The 25,168-nt window shown below is 40.6% G+C and overlaps 2 protein-coding genes across 6 annotated transcripts in view; both read right to left on the reverse strand.

Annotated features, from left to right (window-relative positions):
- The window catches only part of LOC144972400 (FAD-dependent oxidoreductase domain-containing protein 2-like), a 131,035-nt gene that overhangs the window by 9,531 nt on the left and 96,336 nt on the right, over positions 1–25,168 (reverse strand). For 4 of the 5 annotated variants that reach the window (XM_078913543.1, XM_078913546.1, XM_078913545.1 and 1 more), the window contains exons 5-9: positions 11,309–11,436; positions 10,679–10,809; positions 9,989–10,109; positions 4,371–4,577; positions 1,339–1,505 (exon numbers count right to left, since the gene is read on the reverse strand). In XM_078913543.1, the coding sequence (XP_078769669.1) occupies positions 1,339–1,505; positions 4,371–4,577; positions 9,989–10,109; positions 10,679–10,809; positions 11,309–11,436 (754 nt within the window). Of the gene's footprint in view, positions 1–1,338; positions 1,506–4,370; positions 4,578–9,988; positions 10,110–10,678; positions 10,810–11,308; positions 11,437–13,114; positions 13,252–25,168 lie in introns of those variants that run through there. The other variant, XM_078913548.1, reaches the window with a different exon arrangement.
- LOC144973785 (uncharacterized) lies at positions 15,011–23,296 on the reverse strand. Its single transcript, XM_078916680.1, has 4 exons — positions 23,092–23,296; positions 16,157–16,219; positions 15,906–15,994; positions 15,011–15,067 (listed from the first exon to the last, which is right to left on the reverse strand). The coding sequence occupies exons 1-4, from the start codon at positions 23,273–23,275 to the stop codon at positions 15,011–15,013; spliced, it is 393 nt and encodes a 130-aa protein (XP_078772806.1). The 5' UTR covers positions 23,276–23,296.

Here is a 25,168-nt window from a genome sequence, read left to right on the forward strand (position 1 = left end):
GGGATGGTACAGCTGGTTGAAAGGATTTCAAACTGGCCGGAAGTGGAAGAAGTCGACGTTTTGATGGCGACTATCAATTTTTCGTCATTTTTCTTTTATAATTTGGTGTTTTTTTTATTCAATTTGTGAAGAAGTTAAACAATTTTTAAAAATCAAACCTAGCTACCGCTTCCAGCGTTTTGTCATCCCAATCAACAAACCAAACGTGGTTGTTCTTGGTTTCTCCGTTTTTAAATCTATAGAGTTATACTGTTTGGGGCTAAGCTCTTTATTATGATTTATTTTAAAACTTATTTTCCTTTATTCACCCTCTAAGGGGAAATTTGTCTTTCGGGTCTATTCCAAGTGGAATACTGTGGAATAATCCAGGCGTCAGCCGCAGTGCAGTGCCGCAAAGTAAGCTAGGGCGGGGTGACTTTGCTCAAGGCCACACAACGATGCGGGTAGTCGAACTCGGTACCTTTTGGGTACGAAGCAAAGACATAAAAGCTGATCCACGCTGCCCCTAAGATACAGAAAATTCTGAAACAATAAAAAAAAACGTGTGTATGCACCATTTTGGTCTTTTGTTGATTTCCTACGATATGCTTAGATTAGCAAGAAAAATAATTATCTCAAAACATTAGCTTGCCTTGACTGGGGTACGAACCTCAGACCACGAGTGTTTGGGGGATTTTTCTCTCGTATTTTTATAGTTTTATTTGTCACTGTTTCATACACACTTTTTCAGATCTTAACCTTATACCAGTGACTGCTCCATAATTTGTGACTTAGATTAGTATATAGAAAAGGTCTTTAAAATTGTGGGGGGGGGGGGGCGACGTATACAAAAATGCAGGTCTGACAACGGAACCAACTCATGGGCCGAGTTTAACATTGTTGTAATGGACAATATTTTGCGTCATTTTTGAGTATTCCAATACAACATTTTGAGCCCATATTGAATTAGATTATCAGGCCTACAAGTAAGTACACGTCGTTATAGATAGTGTGCGCTTGGCTAAGAATTTCACAATATTGCTATCCGGAAGTAAAACGTTTATGGTATGATTGATACAGTTTAGTGATAATTACTCACAATCACGGGTGGCAAAAAATCAATAACAAAGCCTGAGTGGCGCCAACCTCATTCTTTCGAGACTTGATAATTATCATGGTTATGGTATTATTCTCAATTAAAAAAAAAAAAAGAAAATGATGACGATCAACATGTTGCTTAAGACATTGAAGTTCGATATCCAAACAGCCTGGTTTGTGCTTTATTCGACTTATTACTTAAGTTCGGTTGTTTGTATTTTTTCCCCGAAAGGTGAAACGCGTTGATGCTTTTACTTTTACCGGTGTAACGGAAACCGTGAATGAATCCTCCTGCAGACTTCCGGTAATCCAGCGAATGGGTGGTACTCCCTGCGTAAAAAAGGCCAGCCTTGTCCACCGACTCGTAATTGTGGTAGATCGCCGGATACTTGCTGGCCCGAAAACCTTTAACTCGGGTCAGATGTGTGCTGCTTGGGTGGAAAGCAAGTGAAGAGTGGTTTTTCCAAAGCTCCATTAACTCCGTATTTCCCCCCATTTTGAAATATTGAGGATTATTTCCCTTATAATTTCTCATTCGGTCTATTATTTTATCATATTCAAACTTCAAATTCACACAAATCTAGAGAAATCCATATGCCTATTGATGCTTAAAATAAAGTTTACATCTCAATTTATCTCATGGATGGAAAATCCCAAAAAGTAGAAAAATCGACTTAACCCTCTCCTTACCAACCACAGGAAATTCGTCACATTCGTTACGATACAACCAACATTTTTCTTATTCAAATTTCTCTTGTACATCATAAAATTTAAAGAAAATGAACAGTGTGTTGTAGACCATGTTTTGCTAATGAAATTATGTATTGCAAGAACATACTGCTATTGTGATAAAAATCTATTTTCAAGTTAATTGGGTGTGAAGTTTTGGAGAGAATCCTGAAAATGGGTGGTAAGGAAAGAGTTAAAGAGTTTTGGAAAACCAGCCTTCAAATGTACAAAGTTAAATAGTGTTAGATTCAAAGGTTCAAATAATATTTTAACACAGTTTTCCAATGTGGAATATAAGCATTGAGAAATAGAATTTCAAGTTAACAGTAAAACAACATATCTAAAAACATTTAAATGCTCTGTGTAACTTTTATGCATAGACACACTTTAATTAATCAATTGTATAAACAGTGTTCAGTGTCAGTTAATTGATAATATTGAGATTTGAATATCTGATACATAAATAAGTGTCATATTTAATATTCGTAGTATAATTAACTCTGCTTACAATCATTCGGCATGTCCAATTTGTACATTTGAGAGTTTCAAATAATTGATATAAAAAAATACAAAAATATCCAATTGCCAATAAACTATATAGAATCATTTTTAAAAAATTAGACATGAATCATATCATGTGTTTGAAAAATAGAATAAATAAAAAGAAAAATCTTGATGATGATGTTAAGAACATCTATGTTCAAGATTATGAAAACGAAGATGGCCATGGTGATGATGACGAAGATGATGATGATAGATAATAATGATGATGATTATGATAATTAATTGTGGGGTGATCTGGCAAAACTCGTCGGATGTCGCGGCGAGAGTTAATTTTGAGATACAAGCAGAGAAAAAGGTGAAAAAATCGTTACGTGCATGAATCGCGATATCTTTTCACTTCATCCTTTTCAGTGTTGATAATAATAAGCATATTTATATTTCTATAGCGCCTTTCGTCAAAACCTCAAAGACGCTTAAAAGCCCAACTCGACATTGTTTAAACCGAATACAATAACGCTACGAGACCTCTTCTGCTTCTTCTTTTAGCTTATCCCGCATTTTGCAGGGTTGCCATAATGAATGCCACATCTCCATGCATCTCGGTTCAGAGCATCATCTTCCTCCAGGCCCAGTTCTTCCATCTCGTCCTTTACCTTATCAAACCATCTAGTCTTTGGGCGTCCCTTTTTTTCTCTTTCCCGCTAATCGTTAGTCCAATACTTTTCTTCCCACGTACTCCCTCTCTTGTCTCTTTACATGCCCGAACCATTTCAATCTATCTTCTCTCATCTTTATTGATACATTCTTCACTTCAGTCAACCTTCGAATCCGGTCATTTCTCACTTTATCTTTTCTTGTCCAGCCAAGTGACCATCTCAACATCATCATTTCTGCCACCTCAACTTCTTTATCGTGTTTCTTTGTTGTCTCTAGTCCATATAACATTTCTGGTCTTACAACAATTGCATATGTATATACATATATATATTTTTAATGACGTCATCTGTGATATTATACGGAGTTCATGATACATGATTTTAATATTATTGCTTATGTGCTGATCCATACACAAAGAACTATCCAGAATGGCACCTATTTTTTAGCCTTTTCAGAAATAAGAATATCACATTCAGTTAGGAGTTGGCAAGTGGATATATTTTAATTTTTGCTGAGTTCCAATGAAAACAACTTCTGTTTTATCTTTATTCAACAATAGCTTATTTTCAATAATCCAACTTTTGATGGAGTCACAACAAGAAAAGAGAGGGGAGATCACGAGGAGAGACAGCTGTATATCGCTTCATCGTCAATAGATTCTGGTAGCTAACATTGCTTGATGGTAAAGTAGATAAGTACCTATATAATGGATACGGCCTTAAACAAACCCTTGTGGCACGCCACATTCTATAATGACAGCGTCAAAAACATTCCCATTTGCACTCTGAAGTGAGTGTAGAAGAGTTTGTCTTTAGTTTAAACCTAAGTCTAGGCTTTATTCAACATTCAAAATATGTACGACGAGAAGCATGATGATCTGCAACACAAGCAGAAAAGCAAACAGTTACAAAAACAGATAGAGCAGACATAGCGTTGAAAATAATAACAAAACGAAGCGCACGAACAAAGCCACATCACATCACACTCACTGCCTGGGACCTATTGGTGAGTCATAGGACTGCATGATCTGTTGTGTCGAATCCCGCCGATATATCTAATAACATAAGGATAGATATCTCACCATTATCTCTTGCCATCGGCAGAATATTCGCGATCTTCAAAAGAGCGGTTTCAGCGCGATAATGCTCACGGTCAGCTGATTAAAAAGATTCAATCCGATTAGTTGTAATCAGGTGGTTGTTTAGCTGTTTTAGTACTACCTTTTCCGGGATGTTAGAAAGAAAAGGAAAATACAGGGCATTCACGTTTCAGATTATCAGGGGTTAAATTATGCTTTAAAAAAAAAGAAGAGTGACGATTGCTTGTTTGTAGCAATCTGGTACATCCTCGGCCATCTCGTGGTGATAATGATGATAATGAATAGGTAATCATGTATATCTTACTTGAAAATAGAAGAGTCAAAGGTAAATCCTAGAGCCCTGATCACCACATCGTAAGATTTCCTGAATGGCTGGTTGTCAAATTTGGAGACTTCTAGAATGTAAATCTTGTCCTTTATCTTCTCAAATCGGACCGAAGACAGCGGTATTTCCAACACACCGTCCAGAGATTTCAGCTGATATGTATCCAAAAGGGCAACATTCACGGCTCTAGTAATAGACAGGAAAAAGCAAAGTAAAATACTAAGCTAACATAGGGTCATATTGTTTACATCTCTGTTGACAGTACAAGATAAAGGGAATACTAAGCAGACAGAGGACTGTATTATTCACAGCCCTGTTGCCAGTAAAAGGTAAAGGGAATACTAAGCAGACAGAGGACTGTATTATTCACGTCTCTGTTGCCAGTAAAAGGTAAAGGGAATACTAAGCAGACAGAGGGCTGTATTATTCACAGCCCTGTTGACAGTAAAAGGCAAAGTGAAAACTAGATGCAGTCGACTTTGCAAAACGAAGTACAAAAAGGAATGGGATAAAGTGTTCATAAAAGAAAAATGAGCTTCGATGTAGCTGAATATTTATTAAATCTGATCAAATAGCTTTACGAGAGTTCGACGCAAGCAGGAACACACATCTTGTAGGAGAAGACATGATGCCTTTAAGGAGATGTGACTTTTTTTATCGGCAGAGACGTTTTACTTGCTCGATATGATGAAGATATTGAAAATAAGAAGAAAAAAGAAAGAAAGGAAGGAAAGAAAAATTAAATTAACATAACATAACATATGGTATAGGGCAAAATAGGATAAAATCCCTTGAATGCACTTAATATTAATAGTAATGCCATAAATCTATTGATTAAAGATTACAATAATGATACACGTGGTAAAGATAGTATTTCAACTTAAATGTACTCATGTATATGTGGTGACATGCAAAGGACACACACACACACACACTCACACAAACACACATATATACACACGCATGATAACCATAATAATATAATAATGCATAATATATACATACAAGACTGAAAGCCATGTCAACAGCAGTGCAAACAAGTATTATTCGTCATATATAACTCTCCCATCATATAATTCCCTGTCTACTAACACCTTGAAATGATCCATAGATTTTGCATTCTTTGTTTCAAATTTCAAACTGTTTCATTTCTGGACAATACGAATACCGAACCAAATTTGTCTTTTGTTTGTTTTGCATCTAGAGACAAAAATCTTATGATAAATCTTATAATAACAATAATATGATATAGTTATATAGAGCCAATCACGTGGTGCCGCAGGTCAGCAGCCGCCTCTTATGGTTCACACTATTATGTTATGACGATCGACCCAATCTGGTCCGCATTCGTGCACCGTCGCAAACCCGCCTGGTAGCGTCGTCACAACACACCTTTCGACTAGATGCTCTGCCGTCTCGGGTTCTGCCCACAGCGGGTACATGTTGGACAGGAAGTTAGACCCCACCGATCGACCGAAGCCGATTCGCAGCTACCCAGTGTCTCCTCTTACTGGTATCAAAGCCTGGCAACTTCTCAGCAAGCTTAGAGGAGTGTAGGTCCCCGCCCCCACGAGGGATTGAATTCGTCCAAACCGACTTCCATCTCGTATGTGCAGCTCTGTCCGTAGTCAGGGATTCTGCGTACAAGGGTTGCCGGGACTTATTTCGGCTCGAAACGGGGGCACCGTCCATTATGCACATGAGAGGGGTATCCCCATTCCCTCTCTCTTTGATCTTACTCAGCCAGTTTCCCGTAATCGTTTCCCTCCGGACATCGGGGGGCTGGATCGCTGCCATTATCGGACCCCATTCTCTAGGGGTTGTTGCAAGCGTTTCCGACACTATGTGCATCGACTTACGAAGTTTTACATCCACCTTCTCAACGTTTCTGCTTCTACCCCACACTGGAGTGCAATACTCCGCGGTGGAATAGCATAGTGCCAGGGCGACGTTCTCAGGAGCGCTTGGCTAACGCCCCAAGTCGATCCCGCCAGCTTCCTCAGAAGACTATTCCGCTTCTCTATCTTCCGGGCAACCCCTTCGAGATGCACCCGATAGGTAAGGCTGCGATCCAACGTTACCCCTAAATATTTTGGATGCGGCTCATATGGGAGTGGCTGGTCCCCGACTAGGACATTCAGTTTGCGGGTATGCCAGCCACTACATAAGTGAAATGCAGTGGCCACGGTTTATGAAGTGTTCATCTTCAGGTACCACTTGTCAAAGTAGGATTTGAGTCTGGTGACGTCCTCGCTGAGTACGCCCTCGAGACGGGTCCACACTTTACTCTGAGTAACGAGTGCCCAGTCGTCTGCCTATCCCAGCCTCAGGGAGGAAGTGTTCGGCATATCGCTAATGTAAACGTTAAACAACATTGGCACAAGTACCGACCCCTGAGGGACCCCATTCTTCAGTTTCCTTACTTTGCTCGTGACGTCTCCCAGCGCGACGTGGAATTGCCTTTCCCCTAAGATCGAAGAGAACAACTTCAAGGTCTTTTTGCACCTTATGATTTTTGCAAGTTTGAGCTTCAACCCTTCGCACCAGACCGTATCGTACGTCGCTGATAGGTCTATAAAGACAGCACCTGTTTGCTGTTTTCTCTCGAACCCGTGCTCAATATGCTCTGTAAGGGCAATGACCTGTTCCGTGGTGCACCTCCCTTCCCTGAAGCCTGCCTGCTCGGGTGGCAGGGCAGCGTCTAGGACCGGCCCCCATCGGTTTAATAGAACACGCTCCAACAACTTGTAAAGACAGCTCAGCAGCGATATGGGTCTGTAACTGTCTGCCTCCTTTGCCGGTTCCCTGGCTTCAGGATGGCAACTATCTTCGCATGCTTCCACACTTATGGAAGCTTTCCTTTTGCAAGGACGTCGGACATTTCCTCTGCTAGCCAGGCCCGTGCCCTGGGGCCCAGATGCGTCACATATCGGGATATACACCATCTATCCCTGCTGCTTTGCCGTTCTTCACTTCGCTAATGGCTGCACCCACTTCTCGGGGACTGAACGGGGCCGTCCAGTCCGACTCCTCCGCAGGTAGCGAGTCCAAAATCGAACGGTACGCCTTGCGGACACCGCGCTCAAAAGCCTGATTAGGGACCCGCTTACTACGGTTCTTAATGTCCTTGGCAATTGTGTCTGCCTCGCATTCCGGTGCAGCCTTCGCGTAATTCCGATCTGGGTCCAATTTCTTCATCAAACGCCAAGCGTGGCGGCTGGAGTGTTTAAAGTCGAGGCTTTCCATGGTCTCCTGCCACCGTTGCTTCCTTCCCTCTGCCAGAGACTGAAGTAGTCTATCGGCTGCGTCCTGGGACTGGGTCTGCTGGTACTCTCGGTACAGCTCTTCTGACTCTGCTGTCCAGCAAGGGGTGTAGAATTTCCGTTTGCCCCGTGGAATAGAGCGTTGAGCGCTCTTAACCAGTAGCCTACTGAATCTGGTTATATTCTTGGACTTGGGAGGAATGGCAGGGCAGACCTGCTCGATATAGGAACTGAATTCCTCCCAGTCAGCCTTCCTGAAATTTCATCTGCAAAGTGGGAGAGACTGCACCCTCGGTATTGTCACCCCAGCTATGACAAGAACCGGCCTGTGCTGGCTATGCTGAAAGTCCCCGAGGACTGTTCGCTTCACCTGCAGCGGTTCACCGTTCGCGCCTTTCGTTACGAGGGTGAGGTCTGGAGTATACTCCTTCTTATGGCGGGTACCCCGGAGGGTACCCTTGGCTGTAGGATCGTACACTAGGTGTAGATCATTACAGTCCATCCATGAGCGGAGTTGTCTTCCTGCCTCGTTGCAGTCTCGGTAGCCCCATTTGTGATGGTGGCTATTAAAGTTTCCCAGACAGATGGAAGGATGGCTGACCACCGGTACCGGTGGTGTAGTCCAAGTCGCTCTAGGTGGTTTGTAACTATTATGCAAATACAGTCCACATACTTCCACGGAAATTCGGTTCACCCCATTGCTGCCCGTTACGCTCTCAATGACCCTTACCTTCGATGGCTCTTTAGCGTAAACGCTAACCCCTCCTTTGAGCCTCGAAGTGTCCTCGAGTTGAACCACCGTATAGCCTGAGATCTGGAATCGGGAAGATTGCGCGCCTGAGTAAAGGTGGGTCTCCTGTAACAAGAGGAAATCTACGCAGTGGGCGGCCAATAGCTTTGATAAAAGCTCATTTTTTGCCATACTCTGGCTCTCGACGTTCAGGGACAATATGTGCGTCAGTTCGCCATCCCCGCTGTCGCATTTTCCGATTGACAGGCCGCAAATCAATTGATGCAGGGGACGTTTGCTTTTTTCTCGGACGTGCCGACGACCCTGGCGACACGAACGCGGTATTATTTGGCTAGGCGGCAGACCGCTTCGCCATTGACGGGACTGATTGGGACTCGACATGAAGATAATAGTGTGGCGCCCGGGATAGGGCTGCTATTCGGGCACCGGGTTGGATCAAATTTAGTCACACACCGGGGCGAGCAGCTCATGTGGCTCGTTGGTTCGATACCCGGGATGGTCTCGTGACGGTCGACCGGGATTTACACCTTTGCCCTCCCGTGTGGCTCAAGCCCCCTCAACACTGCAAGGTAAAGATCCACGAGGGGGGCCGCAGGTCAAACATACATTGGGAAAAGAGTGAATCAGACGTTCTACACATAACAATTACAAAAATCTGATACAGGTTTTATATATATATATATATATATATATATATATATATATATATATATAAATTTATATATACGCACACGTTTTAACCGTTCTATTCACAGATTGGTCGAAACAGAATTCTTAAGGTGTGTTTTAGAGCACTTTTGAATGTAACCTCAGACGAAAATGTCTTATTTCTAATATCAAATGAAAGTGAATTCATGACATGAGGGGGCAACATGAGAAAATGCTCTTTCATTATTATATGTTTGAGAGCCTTTTAGTGATAGTTCTTCCTCTTCTGTTCGCCCAGGACAAGTAGATAAAAGTCCTAGCAAAGTGCTCATTCTTCGACTTTCAAAATACAAATGTTTACATAAGCTGTCAATGTGTTACCGCATGGTTTCGAAATACTTAATACTTCTTGTGAATAAAATAATATTATTCATGTTCAATAACTAAAAATGAATGATCCATAATTTTTTAAAGATTTTTAGGCCATAGTATAGAATATCTGTCTTTCTTGGTTAATTTTATATCTATTATAACCATCAAGTTCTTTAGGTTATCCACATAGTTCTCTATTGATAAAACCAACTCGCTCACATCAGATGGGTAACAAGATTTATCAAGTTGAGTTCGTACATATAGAAATCAATGTCATACTTTCTAATAATATCTCCCAATGTTTGCGTTTAAAGTGCGTATAGTAAAGGACTCAATACTGAACCCTGAAGTACTCCGTAAAGTAATTTTTAAAAAGAGGACTGATTAGCATTTACAATTAATTTCTGAACAATCATTTAAATACAACTCAAACAAATGAAGAAGAAGAAGAAGAAGAAGAAGAAGAAGAAGAAAACGAAGAAAAGAAGAAGAAGAAGAAGACGAAGAAGAAGAAGAAGAAGAAGAAGAAGAAGAAGAAGAAGAAGAAGAAGACAAAAACGAACCTGAGGTCTCCAACATAGTGTGTCTCCCAGGCAAGCCTGAGTCTGTTTCGACCCACAAGGTGAATATGATTGGTCGATCCATAAATTTGTCCAGCAATCTCAAAGGCGGCGTTGCCCCTTCCTGACAAGTATTTATTTGTCGGTTTGAGTACATAATGTACATGATGATGATGATGAGGAGGAGGAGGAGGAGGAGGAGGAGGAGGAGGAGAACGAGGAGGAAGGTGGTGGTGGTAGTGGTGATTATCAAGATCGGGACCCACTCCTTGTAGTGAGCACAAATCGCTCTACAGTCTTACCCGAACTGAGCACTGTACGTTGACTCTCATGGTCTTATATTTTTCCTTTCCCCTGTCGCACTCTTATTCTCGGAGAAGAAGAAGAAGAAGAAGAAGAAGAAGAAGAAGAAGAAGAAGAAGAAGAAGAAGAAGAAGAAGAAGAAGAAGAAGAAGAAGGAGAAGAAGAAGAAGAAATTGTTGAATGTGGCCGCCATTGATGGTTTTTAGGCTGAAGAAGTTTGATAATCTCGCTTGTGTGTGTAAATCAGTTGTGTTCACACATGATTCGGGAGAGCGTTCCAGTTTTGAAGAAGAAAGCAGAAGAAGAAGAAGAAGAAGAAGAAGAAGAAGAAGAAGAAGAAGAAGAAGAATATTGCCTTCCCTTTCCCTCCCCCAAACCATCGTCACATACCCAAAATAAGCACAGTTTTTCCCTCGTAGTCTTCGGGGTCGATCGACACATTTTCGTATCCCTGGACGTATTCCATGCCCGGAATTTTCGGAATATTTGGTTTCCATAAACCCGTGGCTACGATGAGAGTTCTGGGGTAAAACAAAAAAATGAATCTACTGTATAGTGGCCATTAAATCTGAAAAAAACGAGCGTTTTTGTTTCAGAAAAGGGAGTGGAGCAGGCACTTATGTTGGTTATTCTCTATTGTCTTCTGGCACTTTTCTACTCACTTCATCTCGTGTTTTTGTTTGTATTTTTTAAATGTTTTACAGTGCTTTCGACACTTTTAGGTCAGTTTAACGCCTGTAAATAAAAAGAAGAAAATTGGATTGTCAAAAATTTTTAGGTTTAAGATTTCTAAAAAGTATGCGATGAAAAGTGATAAAAACAGGGAACGATTCAAATAGAGAAAATAAGTATCTAGATTCGGAGAGCGATCCACCAAAGTGCTAAGTTTGATATTATCTAAAAGTCCCATCCAGACACAAGTACAAGATCTCACTAAGAGAAATACACTCAAATGTTTACAAAATATTTTATTTACTAGCAATAATATTTTTTTTAAACATAGCCCAATTCTTTGGATACCTGCAAGTGTAGTCTTGTCCAGTTTGGTCTTGCATGTTGAACACGTGACCATCGGGTGACGTGGCGTTTGGGATTGGTTGAATTTTGGACATTTCCAAATTGTACTGGACGTTGAGGTTCAGACGTTTCTGGAAAGTAATGGATACGAGTATTCGTCACGTCGGAGAATATAAACAATTTCTTACCTCGGAATCAGCCCAATATTCCTAATTTATACCATTTTAGTTGTAAATTCACTTTAACGTGTCCAATTTATCCTGATCGACGTGTACATATATACAGGTCTGGCATCCGAACATCCTTATGGGCCAAGTTTAATATTGTTGTTATGGACAACAATATTTTGCGTCATTTTTTTTTTTTTTTTGAGATTTCCATTACAACAATGACCCCATAAGGAATTGGGTTATCAGACCTGAAAATAAGTGCACGTCAATCCTGATCTATTACTGCTTTGAGGCAATGAGATCCATCCATCTGGGGAGTGGTCGAGTGGTTGAGGCAATTGCACTTGACCCAGAAGATCCCGCTTCAGGAGCTATTCACCTCCCTCCCCCCCCCACCCCCCCCCCCCAAAAAAAAATTCGTCAAATGGAGCTTTTTTTATGTATCCACTAAATGTGCTCAAATTGCTTTACAAGGGGTCTCTGGCCAACACCAACATTTAACATTTAAGACGGGACATGACACCTGTTAGTGACATTACATTTTTTTTCGGACAGAGACAACGCTGTAAAGGGCCAAGTACTCATTTTACACCTGAGTACAGTGAGAGAATGTGAGTAAAGAGCCTTTTCTAAGGATTCAATTATGCGCCGGGAGAGGCTCGAACCCGGGACCTTCCGATCCGAAAGCGATTGTCATACCACAAGACCACATAGCCCGACAATTTTGTCAGGAGATATTATGTTTAAAAAAAGGTTACATTTTGATAAACATTTGCGTCGCTCCATGTTTTCTTGGGCAAAGTCATCACAACTTAATTATCTTTGTGGCGCTGAACCGCGGCCAGATGAAATCAAATCTTCCCTTAAGAGTGACACCAAACACAATGTTGATGAATTATATACGCTGGGTGGGGTTCCTGAACTCCCATATTTGACTGTTTCCCTCCCAGCTAGGGTATCCGTCTAGTGCCAGGACAAAACCAAGTAATTTCATCCCAAGACAAAGACATAAAGCATGTTGGAAAGAAGATAAAGGGGCATAGAAGACACAGTACGTGCCTCCCTGCCCTGTCTTCTATCCTCCTTTATCTTCTTTCCAACATGCTTCCTGTCTTTGTCTTGTGATGAAATTACTTGGTTTTGTCCTGACACTGGCCGGATACCCTAGCTGGGAGGGGAAACAGTCAAATTAGTTAGTTTTGGGAGATGATATTCTTCCCCTTGTAAATCATCTCTCTAGTATGCACTGTATTATGTTTTATTTACATAATATTATATATGATTTGTAAACATTTGAGTGTATTCCTCTTAGTGGGGACCTGTGCTTGTGTTTGAATGAGACTTTTAGATGATCTCAAACTAAGTACTTTGATTGTGTGCTCTTGGAATCTACACCTGTTTTCTATTTGAACCAATTCCCCTTTGTCTAACTTTTTCTTGGGTGATTTTAATTGTAATTCTAGAACTTTTAACTATCCCATTTTCTTCCTTTTTACTGGTTCTCATATGACCTTAATGTGTTGCAAGAGCCGGAAAACCCTTAGAAACAAATACAAAAATTCCATCCGGAGTTGGGTTTTTTTTGCAAACCTGTCTCTTTGTAAAGAAAAACTATTTCGAATGTTAACATTTGACCTACCGTGTAATCATTGAAATATCTCACTAGGTCATCAGCATGGGGAAACATTTCCTTGGAGTATTTCGTCATGAGCAGGGACTCGTCGTCAGAGAGAAGCGAGTTCCAATCATGGCGTAAATTAAATTCTACATTTTTTTGGCCTGGGAAGAGAGAAAAGAAAAATCAAAAATAAAAAATTTAAAATTTAAAAAAATTAAATTAAACAGAAAAAAAAATATATATATACATATATATATATATATATATATATATATATATATATATATATACATATATATATACATTCTCTCTCTCTCTCTCTCTATATATATATATATATATATAGAGAGAGAGAGAGAGAGAGAGATAGAGAGAGAGGGAGAGAGAGAAAACGAAGATGACGTCATTCTGGGTTTTTTTACCATCCATGTTTATGAGTAGTTCTCACAAAACTGTATTATCCAGACTGAACGTTCAATGTGACACATTGTTTTGTGTGTTGGTCTGTTATACTTCCAGATGGTAAAGTTGTGAGCTTCTAAGCCAAGCGCATACTTCTATATATAAAAAACGGAAAAGTTTCTTAACTCCTATGAGATTGTAAATTATGCAAGTTTTGAAATTTTATCAAAAACGACCCAATTTATTGCCATTTATGGAGGTATGTAAATTTCAAGGAAAATGTTGCATCTTTTTATTCTACGATTGTTTTAAATAATCATACCTCGCCGTCTACCTCGGAAATGACATCAAAAAAAATGGACGTAATTGGATTCAATAGTCTGATGTCACGTCGCCCGGCAACGGCGGCCATCTTGCTTCTAAACAAAGAAAATCATTACTTTTTATTCTTCATGCTGGCTAGAAATGTTCATATGCCTTGTGATCAGAATGTGTAAAAGTCAAAACATGATCAAATTTATGGGGTTTTTTTCCCTCTGGATACGCGTTTATGCTCGCCGGGGAAATATTTCATACGGGCGTCCGCCATTGTTCCGATAGTTTAGAGCCAGTGTTACTAAGTTACCATGCGTCATTAGGAAGGAAGTGACGCTACGACTGTTGAAGAGTATTATTATCAACATTATAAACGTTCGCTTAAAACCTATCTGTTTCGATTTTAGTAGATGGTTTGAGAAGCAAGATAGGTTTGGTTTGTGTTGTGTGTTGTTTGTTTGTGTGTGTGTGTGTGTGTGTGTGTGTGTGTGTGTGTGTGCTTGTGTGTGTGTGAATGATTATGTTTCAGCGTTTGTGTTTGTGTGTGTGTGTGTGCTTGTGTGTGTGAATGATTATGTTTCAGCCAAAGTAATTTGTAATTTAAGCGCTTAGAGTCTGGTGTCTCGGAGTTATAGCGCTATATAAGTTTTCAGCATTATTATTATTAAATGGTGATGTGATTTGCCGATCAATTTACTTTCAGACTGTTCCCTCGATTTTTTCTCATGAATCATTAATTTTCTAATGGCTTGAGTAGTGAGTCGATCCATCAAATTTGAATTTGTTCATTAAAGTTTGCTTATTTGTAAAACATTATATACCACCCTATAAAACCATCAATGACCAAACGTCAGCGTTCGTTGGAAGCCATTTATCTTTCGTCCCATTTTAAGTTGTTTTTGTTTTTTGTTTGTTTGGGTTTTTTTTTGTTTGTTTGTTTTTTTTTAATAAACAACAAAAAAATGAATAAAACAGCTTCGAAAAAGAACAAATTACCAAACACGGGACGTTTCGGGCTCAAAACCCTTCTTCAGTAGGTCTTATACAAAATTTCTCTGTCCTCAATCTTGAATTTAGTAATGTATTTATGTCTTTATTGATTTTTTTGTTGTTGAATGAAGAAGGGTTTTGTGCACGAAACGTTCGGTGTTGGGTATTTTGTTGGGTTTTTTTTCACTCACTCACTATCCAGCGTCATCCTCATTGACGTTGGCTGCCCGCACTCTGTGATGACAAAAGTCCGCCCATTCTCTTCGTCTGTTGACGGTATCATAGAGGGAATGAGATTAGCGGAAGAGTAGCGTCCCTTGATTGGAAGTCACGAGCGGAAAAGTTATTAGAGAGAGAACGTCATAATATTTGTTGTGCGGCATGAGAGACTTCACCGAAAGCGAGGACGAGAGAGACGCATGCGCAAAACCATTTTTGACGTTCTCTCTGTAAGGTGACGTCCAATCAAGGGACGCTACTCTTCCGCTAATCTCATTCCCTATAGTTCCTTTCCATTCATCACTGTCCATTTTACGATGTTTTTATATAAGTAGGCCTAGGTCTTCCCCTTCTTCGTTTGCCCTCCATCAGCGTGCATGGGTTTCGGCATATATGTGACCCTTCGCCTCAAAACGGTATTAAGTCGGGTTGGTAAAGATGTTGAAAATTGAATTTATAGCCAGAAATATCAGACTTGTGTTGAGTTTATACGATTTTGAGGAGAATGAATACCATATTTTAGGGTGCTAATGCCACAATTTATATTTTTGACCAGTTTTAACATTAAATTCGGCTTTTAAGCATCTGGTTCGTTCCGACATAACACCGTTTTAGACGATGGGTCACATATGACCGAAAAAACTGAGTTTTCTCCTTTTGATTATATTTAATAGCTGTGGCATGACTTCCAGCTCTTCCGGTAAGCTTTTATTTGTTTCAGCTTCTCCTCATCATCCTTCTGTCAAACCACATTTCAGCAAAGTTGATACGTGTCATGTCTTTGTTCTTGAGGGTCCATCCTTCCGCGCCGTAGGTCATCACTGTTATATCTGGCTGGTGGATTTTGTGAGTATTTTTAAAAATAAACGCAAAGCACCGATATTACTTGGGCATGACGTGTTCGTGATGGAGACAGTGGGGGAAAGATGTGGGATGGGGGTGGGGGTAGAGTTCTTGCCTTATAAATAGAGGTGCCTAAATGAGTAAATAAAATGGAGATAAAGATAAAGGGAGTAAATCTGACTCATTAACGTGTTTACGTGATAAAGGCCAAGGGTCGAAACGTCGATTGTTTTGTGTTGTTCGTTAATGAGCCAGATTTACTCCCTTTATCTTTATCTCCAGGTCTTGTCTTACCTGTGTGTCTTTTGTTGATACTTATTAGTTTTCGATGACGTGGATATGTCTGAAAGAAATTGCCTGTGGATAACAGTGATAGTAATGAGCAAAAAAGTCAGAATTAATAATAATAATAATAATAATAATAATAATAATAATAATAATAATAATAATAATAATAATAATAATAATAATAATAATAATAATAATAATAATAATAATAATAATAATAATAATAATAATAATAATAATAATAATAATAATAATAATAATAATAAATAATAATAATAATGATAATAATAATAATAATAATATTAATAATAATAATAATAATAATAATAATAGTAATAGTAATAATAATAATAATAATAGTAATAATAATAGTAATAATAATAGTAATAATAATAGTAATAATAATAGTAATAATAATAATAATAATAATAATAATAATAATAATAATAATAATAGTAATAATAATAATAATAATAATAATAATAATAATAATAATAATAATAATAATAGTAATAATAATAATAGTAATAATAGGAATAATAATAGTAATAATAATAGTAGTAATAATAATAGTAATGCTAACAGTAATAATAATAGTAATAATAATAATAATAATAATAATAATAATAATAATAATAATAATAAGAAGAAGAAGAAGAAGAAGAAGAAGAGTAGAAATAGCAGTGGTAGTAGTAGTAGTAGTAGTAGTAGTAGTAGTAGTAGTAGTAGTAGTAGTAGTAGTAGTAGTAGTAGTAGTAGTAGTAGTAGTAGTAGTAGTAGTAGTAGTAGTAGTGTAGTAATAGAAATGATAATAATAATAATAATAATAATAAAAATAATAATAATAATAATAATAATAATAATAATAATATTATTATTATTATTATTATTATTATTATTATTATTATTATTTATTATTATTATTATTATATTATTATTATTATAATAATATAATAATAATAATAATGAGGAGGAGGAGAAAGAAGAGGAGGAGGAGGAGGAGGAGGGGGAGAGGAGGAGGAGAGGAGGAGGAGAGGAGGAGGAGGAGGAGGAGGAAGAGGAGGAGGAGGAGGAGGAGGAGGAGGAGGAGGAGGAGGAACCTCAATCCAAGCAATGGACTTTCCAAATAATTTTCAGTTTGGAAAATAAATAGAGAATATTTATTGACCAGTGTAACCGATGAAATCAAACCGGATTTTTGCGGAGGCGTCATTTTCTTGACTTGCATTCCTTCACAATCCGTCCATATCTGAGTCGAATGAGGTATTGTATGTAAAATGCCAAACCGCTAAGGTCGATGTTTCGATATTTTTTTAATTGAGATTTTATATAGCGCAATATCCACTAAACGTGCTCAGCGCGCTTTACAAAGGATCCCTAACCAACAGCAACACGTAACATATAGAACGAGACATGACGACTGTTAGGCGATATTACAATTTTTTTTCCGACAGAGACAGCGCTGTTAACGGCCAGGTACTCATTTTAAACCTGAGCACGGTGAGAAAATGTGAGTAAAGATCCTTTTCCAAGTACTCAACTATGCGCCGAGCGAGGCTCGAACCCAGGACCTTCCGATACGAAAGCGAGCGTCATACCACAAAGACCAAATAGACGCACAATAGTAGTGTAAATTGATAGTGTAAATATGTCAAATTAAGAAATCAAGGAGCAGGCACCGGTATAAGGTAAAGATCTGAACAAACGTGTATGAAAGGTGCCAGACAAAGCAAGAAAGAAAATACAAGAAGTAAACCACCCCAAATAATCAGACCTTCTTATAGGGAATGAGATTAGCGGAAGAGTAGCGTCCCTTGATTGGACGTCACCTTACAGAGAGAACGTCAATTTGGTTTTGCGCATGCGTCTCTCTCGTCCTTGCCCCCCTCGTGGATCTTTACCTTGCAGTTGGTGAGGGGGCTTGAGGCACACGGGAGGGCAAAGGTGTAAATCCCGGTCGACCGTCACGAGACCATCCCGGGTATCGAGCCAACGAGCCACATGAGCTGCTCGCCCCGGTGTGTGACTAAATTTGATCCAAACCCGGTGCCCGAATAGCAGCCCTATCCCGGGCGCCACACTATTGTCCTTATGTCGAGTCCCAATCAGTCCCGTCAATGGCGAAGCGGTCTGCCGCCTAGCCAAATAATACCGCGTTCGTGTCGCCCGGGTCGTCGGCACGTCCGAGAAAAAAGCAAACGTCCCATGCATCAATCGATTCGCGGCCTGTCAATCGGAAAATGCGACGGCGGGGATGGCGAACTGACGCGTATATTGTCCCTGAACGTCGAGAGCCAGAGTATGGCAAAAAATGAGCTTTTATCAAAGCTATTGGCCGTTCATTGCGTTGATATCCTCCTTTTACAGGAGACCCACCTTTATTCAGGCGCGCAATCTTCCCGATTCCAGATCCCAGGCTATACGGTGGTCCAACGCGAGGACACTTCGAGGCTCAAAGGAGGGGTTAGCGTTTACGCTAAAGAGCCATCGAAGGTAAGGGTCATTGAGAGCGTAACGGACAGCAATGGGGTGAACCGAATTTCCGTGGAAGTAGGTGGACTGTGTTTGCATAATATTTACAAACCACCTAGAGCGACTTGGACTACACCACCGGTACCGGTGGTCAGCCATCCTTCCATCTGTCTGGGAGACTTTAATAGCCACCATCACGAATGGGGCTACCGAGACTGCAACGAGGCAGGAAGACAACTCCGCTCATGGATGGACTGTAATGATCTACACCTAGTGTACGATCCTACAGCCAAGGGTACCTTCCGGGGTACCCGCCATAAGAAGGAGTATACTCCAGACCTCACCCTCGTAACGAAAGGCGCGAACGGTGAACCGTTGCAGGTGAAGCGGACAGTCCTCGGGGACTTTCCGCATAGCCAGCACAGGCCGGTTCTTGTCACAGCTGGGGTGACAATACCGAGGGTGCAGTCTCTCCCACTTTGCAGATGGAATTTCAGGAAGGCTGACTGGGAGGAATTCAGTTCCTATATCGAGCAGGTCTGCCCTGCCATTCCTCCCAAGTCCAAGAATATAACCAGATTTAGTAGGCTACTGGTTAAAAGCGCTCAACGCTCTATTCCACGGGGCAAACGGAAATTCTACACCCCTTGCTGGACAGCAGAGTCGGAAGAGCGGTACCGAGAGTACCAGCAGACCCAGTCCCAGGACACAGCCGATAGACTACTCCAGTCTCTGGCAGAGGAAAGGAAGCAACGGTGGCAGGAGACCGTGGAAAGTCTCGACTTTACACACTCCAGCCGCCACGCTTGGCGTTTGATAAAGAAATTGGACCCAGATCGGAATTTCGCGAAGGCTGCACCGGAATGCGAGGCAGACACAATTGCCAAGAATATTAAGAACCGTAGCAAGCGGGTCCCTAATCAGGCTTTTGAGCGCGGTGTCCGCAAGGCGTACCGTACGATTTTGGACTCGCTACCTGCGGAGGAGTCGGACTGGACGGCCCCGTTCAGTCCCCGAGAAGTGGGTGCAGCAATTAGCGAAGTGAAGAACGGCAAAGCAGCAGGGATAGATGGTGTATATCCCGATATGGTGACGCATCTGGGCCCCAGGGCACGGGCCTGGCTAGCAGAGGCAATGTCTGACATCCTTGCAAACGGAAAGCTTCCACAAGTGTGGAAGCATGCGAAGATAGTTGCCATCCTGAAGCCAGGGAAGCCGGCGAAGGAGGCAGACAGTTACAGACCCATATCGCTGCTGAGCTGTCTTTACAAATTGTTGGAGCGTGTTCTATTAAACCGATGGGGGCCGGTCCTAGACGCTGCCCTGCCACCCGAGCAGGCAGGCTTCAGGGAAGGGAGGTGCACCACGGAGCAGGTCATTGCCCTTACAGAGCATATTGAGCACGGGTTCGAGAGAAAACAGCAAACAGGTGCTGTGTTTATAGACCTATCAGCGGCGTACGATACGGTCTGGTGCGATGGGTTAATGCTCAAACTTGCAAAAATCATAAGGTGCAAAAAGACCTTGAAGCTGTTCTCTTCGATCCTAGGGGAAAGGCAATTCCACGTCGCGCTGGGAGACGCCACGAGCAAAGTCAGGAAATTGAAGAATGGGATCCCTCAGGGGTCGGTACTTGCGCCAATGTTGTTTAACGTTTACATTAGCGACATGCCGAACACTTCCTCCCTGAGGCTGGGATACGCAGACGACTGGGCACTCGTTACTCAGAGTAAAGTGTGGACCCGTCTCGAGAGCGTACTCATCGAGGACGTCACCAGACTCAAATCCTACTTCGACAAGTGGTACCTGAAGATGAACACTTCAAAAACCGTGGCCACTGCATTTCACTTATGCAGTGGCTGGCACACCCGTAAACTGAATGTCCTAGTCGGGGACCAGCCACTCCCATATGAGCCGCGTCCAAAATACATAGGGGTGACGCTGGATCGCAGTCTTACCTATCGGGTTCATCTCGAAGGGGTTGCCCGGAAGATAGAGAAGCGGAACAGTCTTCTGAGGAAGCTGGCGGGATCGACTTGGGGCGCTAGCCAAGCGCTCCTGAGAACATCCGCCCTGGCACTATGCTATTCCACCGCGGAGTATTGCGCTCCAGTGTGGGGTAGAAGCAGAAACGTTGAGAAGGTGGATGTAAAACTTCGCAAGTCGATGAACATGGTGTCGGGAACGCTAGCAACAACCCCTAGAGAATGGGGCCCGGTAATGGCAGCGATCCAGCCCCCCGATGTCCGGAGGGAGACCATTACGGGAAACTGGCTGAGTAAGATCAAGAGAGAGGGAATGGGGATACCCCTCTCATGCGCATAATGAACGGTGCCCCCGTTTCGAGCCGAAATAAGTCCCGGCAACCCTTGTACGCAGAATCCCTGACTACGGACAGAGCTGCACATACGAGATGGAAGTCGGTTTGGACGAATTCAATCCCTCGTGGGGGCGGGGACCTACACTCCTCTAAGCTTGGTGAGAAGTTGCCAGGCTTTGATACCAGTAAGAGGAGACACTGGGTAGCTGCGAATCGGCTTCGGTCGAGGAGCTGCCTAACGGCCGGTGCGTTACATCAGTGGGGTCTAACTTCCTGTCCTTTATGTCCACGCTGTGGGCAAGAACCCGAAACGGCAGAGCATCTAGTCGAAAGGTGTGTTGTGACGATGCTACCGGGCGGGTTCGCGACGGTGCACGAATGCGGACCGGACTTTGCTGATTGGGTCGATCGTCATAACATAATAGTGTGAACCATAAGAAGCTGCTGCTGCTCGTCCTTGCTTTCGGTGAAGTGTCTCAAGCCGCTTTCACCGGAAGCGAGGACGAGAGACGCATGCGCACAACCAGCATGACGTTCTCTCTCTAACAACTTTTCCGCCGTGACGTCCAATCAAGGGACGCTACTCTTCTGCTAATCTCATTCCCTATTACAAGTACAAGGCCGATCTCCAGTGGAGGGCGACTGATTTCTTGGGGATGTTTTTTTTTTCTTGTATTTTTATTTCTTGCTTTGTCTGGCACCTTTCAAACACACTTGTTCAGATTTGTATCTTACACCGGTACCTGCTCCTTAATTCTTTAATCTATTTAATATTTTTCAAAAAATAAAATGGAGCAACTCAAATGTGACCCATCGTCTCAAAACGGTATTATGTCGGAACGAACCAGATGCTTAAAAGGCGAATTTAATGTTAAAACTGGTCAAAAATATAAATTGTGGCATTAGCACCCTAAAATATGGTATTTTTTCTCATCAATAAACTCAACACAAGTCTGATATTTCTGGCTATAAATTCAATTTTCAAGTTCTTTACCAACCCGACTTAATACCGTTTTGAGGCAAAGGGTCACAAATGTCTTATTCCCCGTCCTCTCGTGCTCAGTGTATGTTTGATGCGAGCGAAGGTTCACGCACAACGTAATACGAATATGCGTACCCTTGTGAATAATATAGCTATTAAAATTGTCCCACCTATCGGAAGCCTCTGATGTGTAATGATAGCACGTCTGACGGGTAATCAGAAGGTCTGAGGTTCGATCCCCAGTCGAGGTAGACTCAATTTTTTGGGATGTTTTTCTTTCTTATATGTTTCTTTCTTGCTTTGTCTCGCACCTTTCATGCACACTTGTTCAGATCTTTATCAGTGTAAACATGACATTATGTAATTTCTAGCAGATGACTTACCCGACTTGGACAAAATTGGTGATTCCTGTTGACATCAGACATCTTGTTTGATGAATTATACATATTTCTTCTCGGAATGCTTAGGCGACGATATCTTATGACGTCGTGGCGGAAGAGTGTAATTTTTTTCTTCTTTTTTTTTTTTTTTTTTTGTCCTCTGGTGCTCATTCAAACTTGAGTTGGATGGGGTAGTGTATGCAAAATGCCAAACCACTACGGTCGATGTTTCGGATTAATAATGTAAACATGACATTATGTCAGAGCTGCCTATTTGAAATGTTAACAATTCGTAGTTTTCAAGGGAAAAAGAATAAGGTCACTTTAGAAACAAACAATTTGGTCTCAGAATGGTCCAAAAATTCTCCAAAGTCCTGAATATAGGATAGGTTCTTAGAAGCTAGACTTCCCTTCTCAACAAAATTTATTGAGTCAAAGAGACCTATGCAGCTCTGTAACTGGAGCCAAATATTCGTATTTCTACGAATTTTTCGTAGAACTCGGCAGGTCTGCATTCTGTGATTTGGGAGACCTTCCATAAGCTACTACATCCCAAGTGTTCTTGTTCTAGTAGGGGGTTTGGGAGGGGGGAAACTTCTTTTTTTTAAAGTCTCCCCCCCCCCTCCCAAACCCCCTACACTATAACTTCTAGTAGGGGGTTTGGGAGGGGAGAGGCTTTTTTAAAAAAAAGTTTCCCCCTCCCAAACCCCCTACTAGAACAAGAATACTTGGGATGAAGTAGCTTATGGAAGGTCTCCCTGTGATTTCCAGGAAACAGATGACTTACCCGACTGGTTTGCCTTTTCAAAGATGACGTAATCTCTTCCAGCCCGATGCAGAAAGTATCCGATCTGAAGACCCCCGGGGCCTGCCCCGATGACACAATAGTCGTGGTACACATATGAGCTCACAGAGGTCAATGCCAAAGGACAAAGGCAAAAGGTCACGAGGATGATCCCGTTGGAAAACATTGCACGGTATTTCGTATTCTGTTGTTCCTTGTCATGAAAAATGATAACGGAATGGAAATAATTGGATGATTGTTAATGTTTAGTATCTAGTACAATTATGATTGTTAAAGTGTCGTTGATAACGAAGTGATTTTAGATGTTTGTTGTTGTTGGTGCTGCTTTGCATTTTGTTTGTTGGGAGGGTGTGGGGGGGGGTTGTTTCTTTTTTTTTTTTTTAAAGCGTTAGTATCATTTTTTTAATACTTCTATTTCAAATATTTTTTTAATATTTATTTGTACAGTAGAAGCGTAATAGTTGACTGCCGATTTTTAATAGCAATTATTTCTCTGCAATTATTGCGGGTTCTCCACTAGTAATGATAATGGTAATAATGATAATAATAATTATAATAATATAATAATAGTGATAATAATAATTTTATCACGATGACGACGATGGTGACAATGACGACGATGACGACGATGATGGTGATGACGACGATGATGATGATGATTATGATGATGATGATGATGATGATGATGATGATGATGATGATGATGATGATGATGATGATGATAACAATGACGACGACGACGACGACGATGATGATGATGATGATGATGATGATGATGCGATGGTGATGATGATGATGATGATGATGATGATGATGATGATGATGATGATGATGATGATGACCGTAATATTAATGTTGATTATACTAATAGTAATAAAAATAATAATAATAATAATAATAATAATAATAATAATAATAATAATAATAATAATAATAATAATAATAATAATAATAATAATAATAAAAATAATAATATAATAATAATAATAATAATAATAATAATAATAATAATAATAATAATAATAATTAATGATAATAATATAATAATAATAATAATAATAATTATTATTATTATTATTATTATTATTATTATTATTATTATTATTATTATTATTATTATTATTATTATTATTATTATATTATAAGGGCTCACCCCTAAATGAACAAAAGAGGCTCACTGGTGTGTAATTGCACAAGTAAAATAAATATCATTGCTACACGATGATGGTGTGTAAGACAGAACATTCGCTATAAGATGCATGCATGCACGCTATTATAATTCATTTATTTGATTGCAGTATCTTCCATGTCACAGGTGGTGGCGCTACGTACAAAATGAAGATAATTAATGTGAGCGCTCTTTTGCTTGGCGACTAAGAAGCTCACAACATGCAATCTGGACGTAACAGGGACCAACACACAAAACTATATGCAATCTTAAACTTTTATAGTCTGGTTAATACAGTTTAGTGAGAATTACTTATATACATATGGATGGTAAAAAAAAAAAAAAAGAAAAGACCTGAGTGACGTCAACTTCGTTTTATCTATATGTACATATTGTGTTTCCGATCACTCTTAATATGTGTCCCACCACTTCGATACGGTATTGTTATGCCCTGGCAATGGTTGCTAGGACATAACCCGATTGAGTCCGGAGTGGACCGTACCTTCGCCGGGTTGCTAGGCATTTTGAACACCTCTTTTGGCCAATCAGGGTTCGAACCTGGTGCTATAATATATAATAAACGTAGCACGGGAAACCGGAGAGACGGTTCTTGTATGTTTCGTCCAGTTGAACAGAGAACCGCTTTCCAGCGGTCCTGTTTTATATCAGTTTAATATTGTGGCGTTCCTTTTTCGTGGATGTCACTGGAGGGAGACGAGAAAGGATGAATGGATAAAGTATCGTTCTTATTTATTTTTGAGCTTTATATAGCGCAATATCCACTAAATGTGCTCAAAGCGCTTTACAAGGGGACCCTGGTCAACAGCAACATTAAACATGTAGGACATGACGCCTGTTAGGCGATATTACAATTGTTCGGACAAAGACGAC

The sequence above is a fragment of the Berghia stephanieae genome, chromosome 5 (genome assembly GCF_034508935.2).
Source record: "Berghia stephanieae isolate SIO BIC M18660-M18661 chromosome 5, UCSD_Bste_1.3, whole genome shotgun sequence".
Classification (NCBI taxonomy): domain Eukaryota; kingdom Metazoa; phylum Mollusca; class Gastropoda; order Nudibranchia; family Aeolidiidae; genus Berghia; species Berghia stephanieae.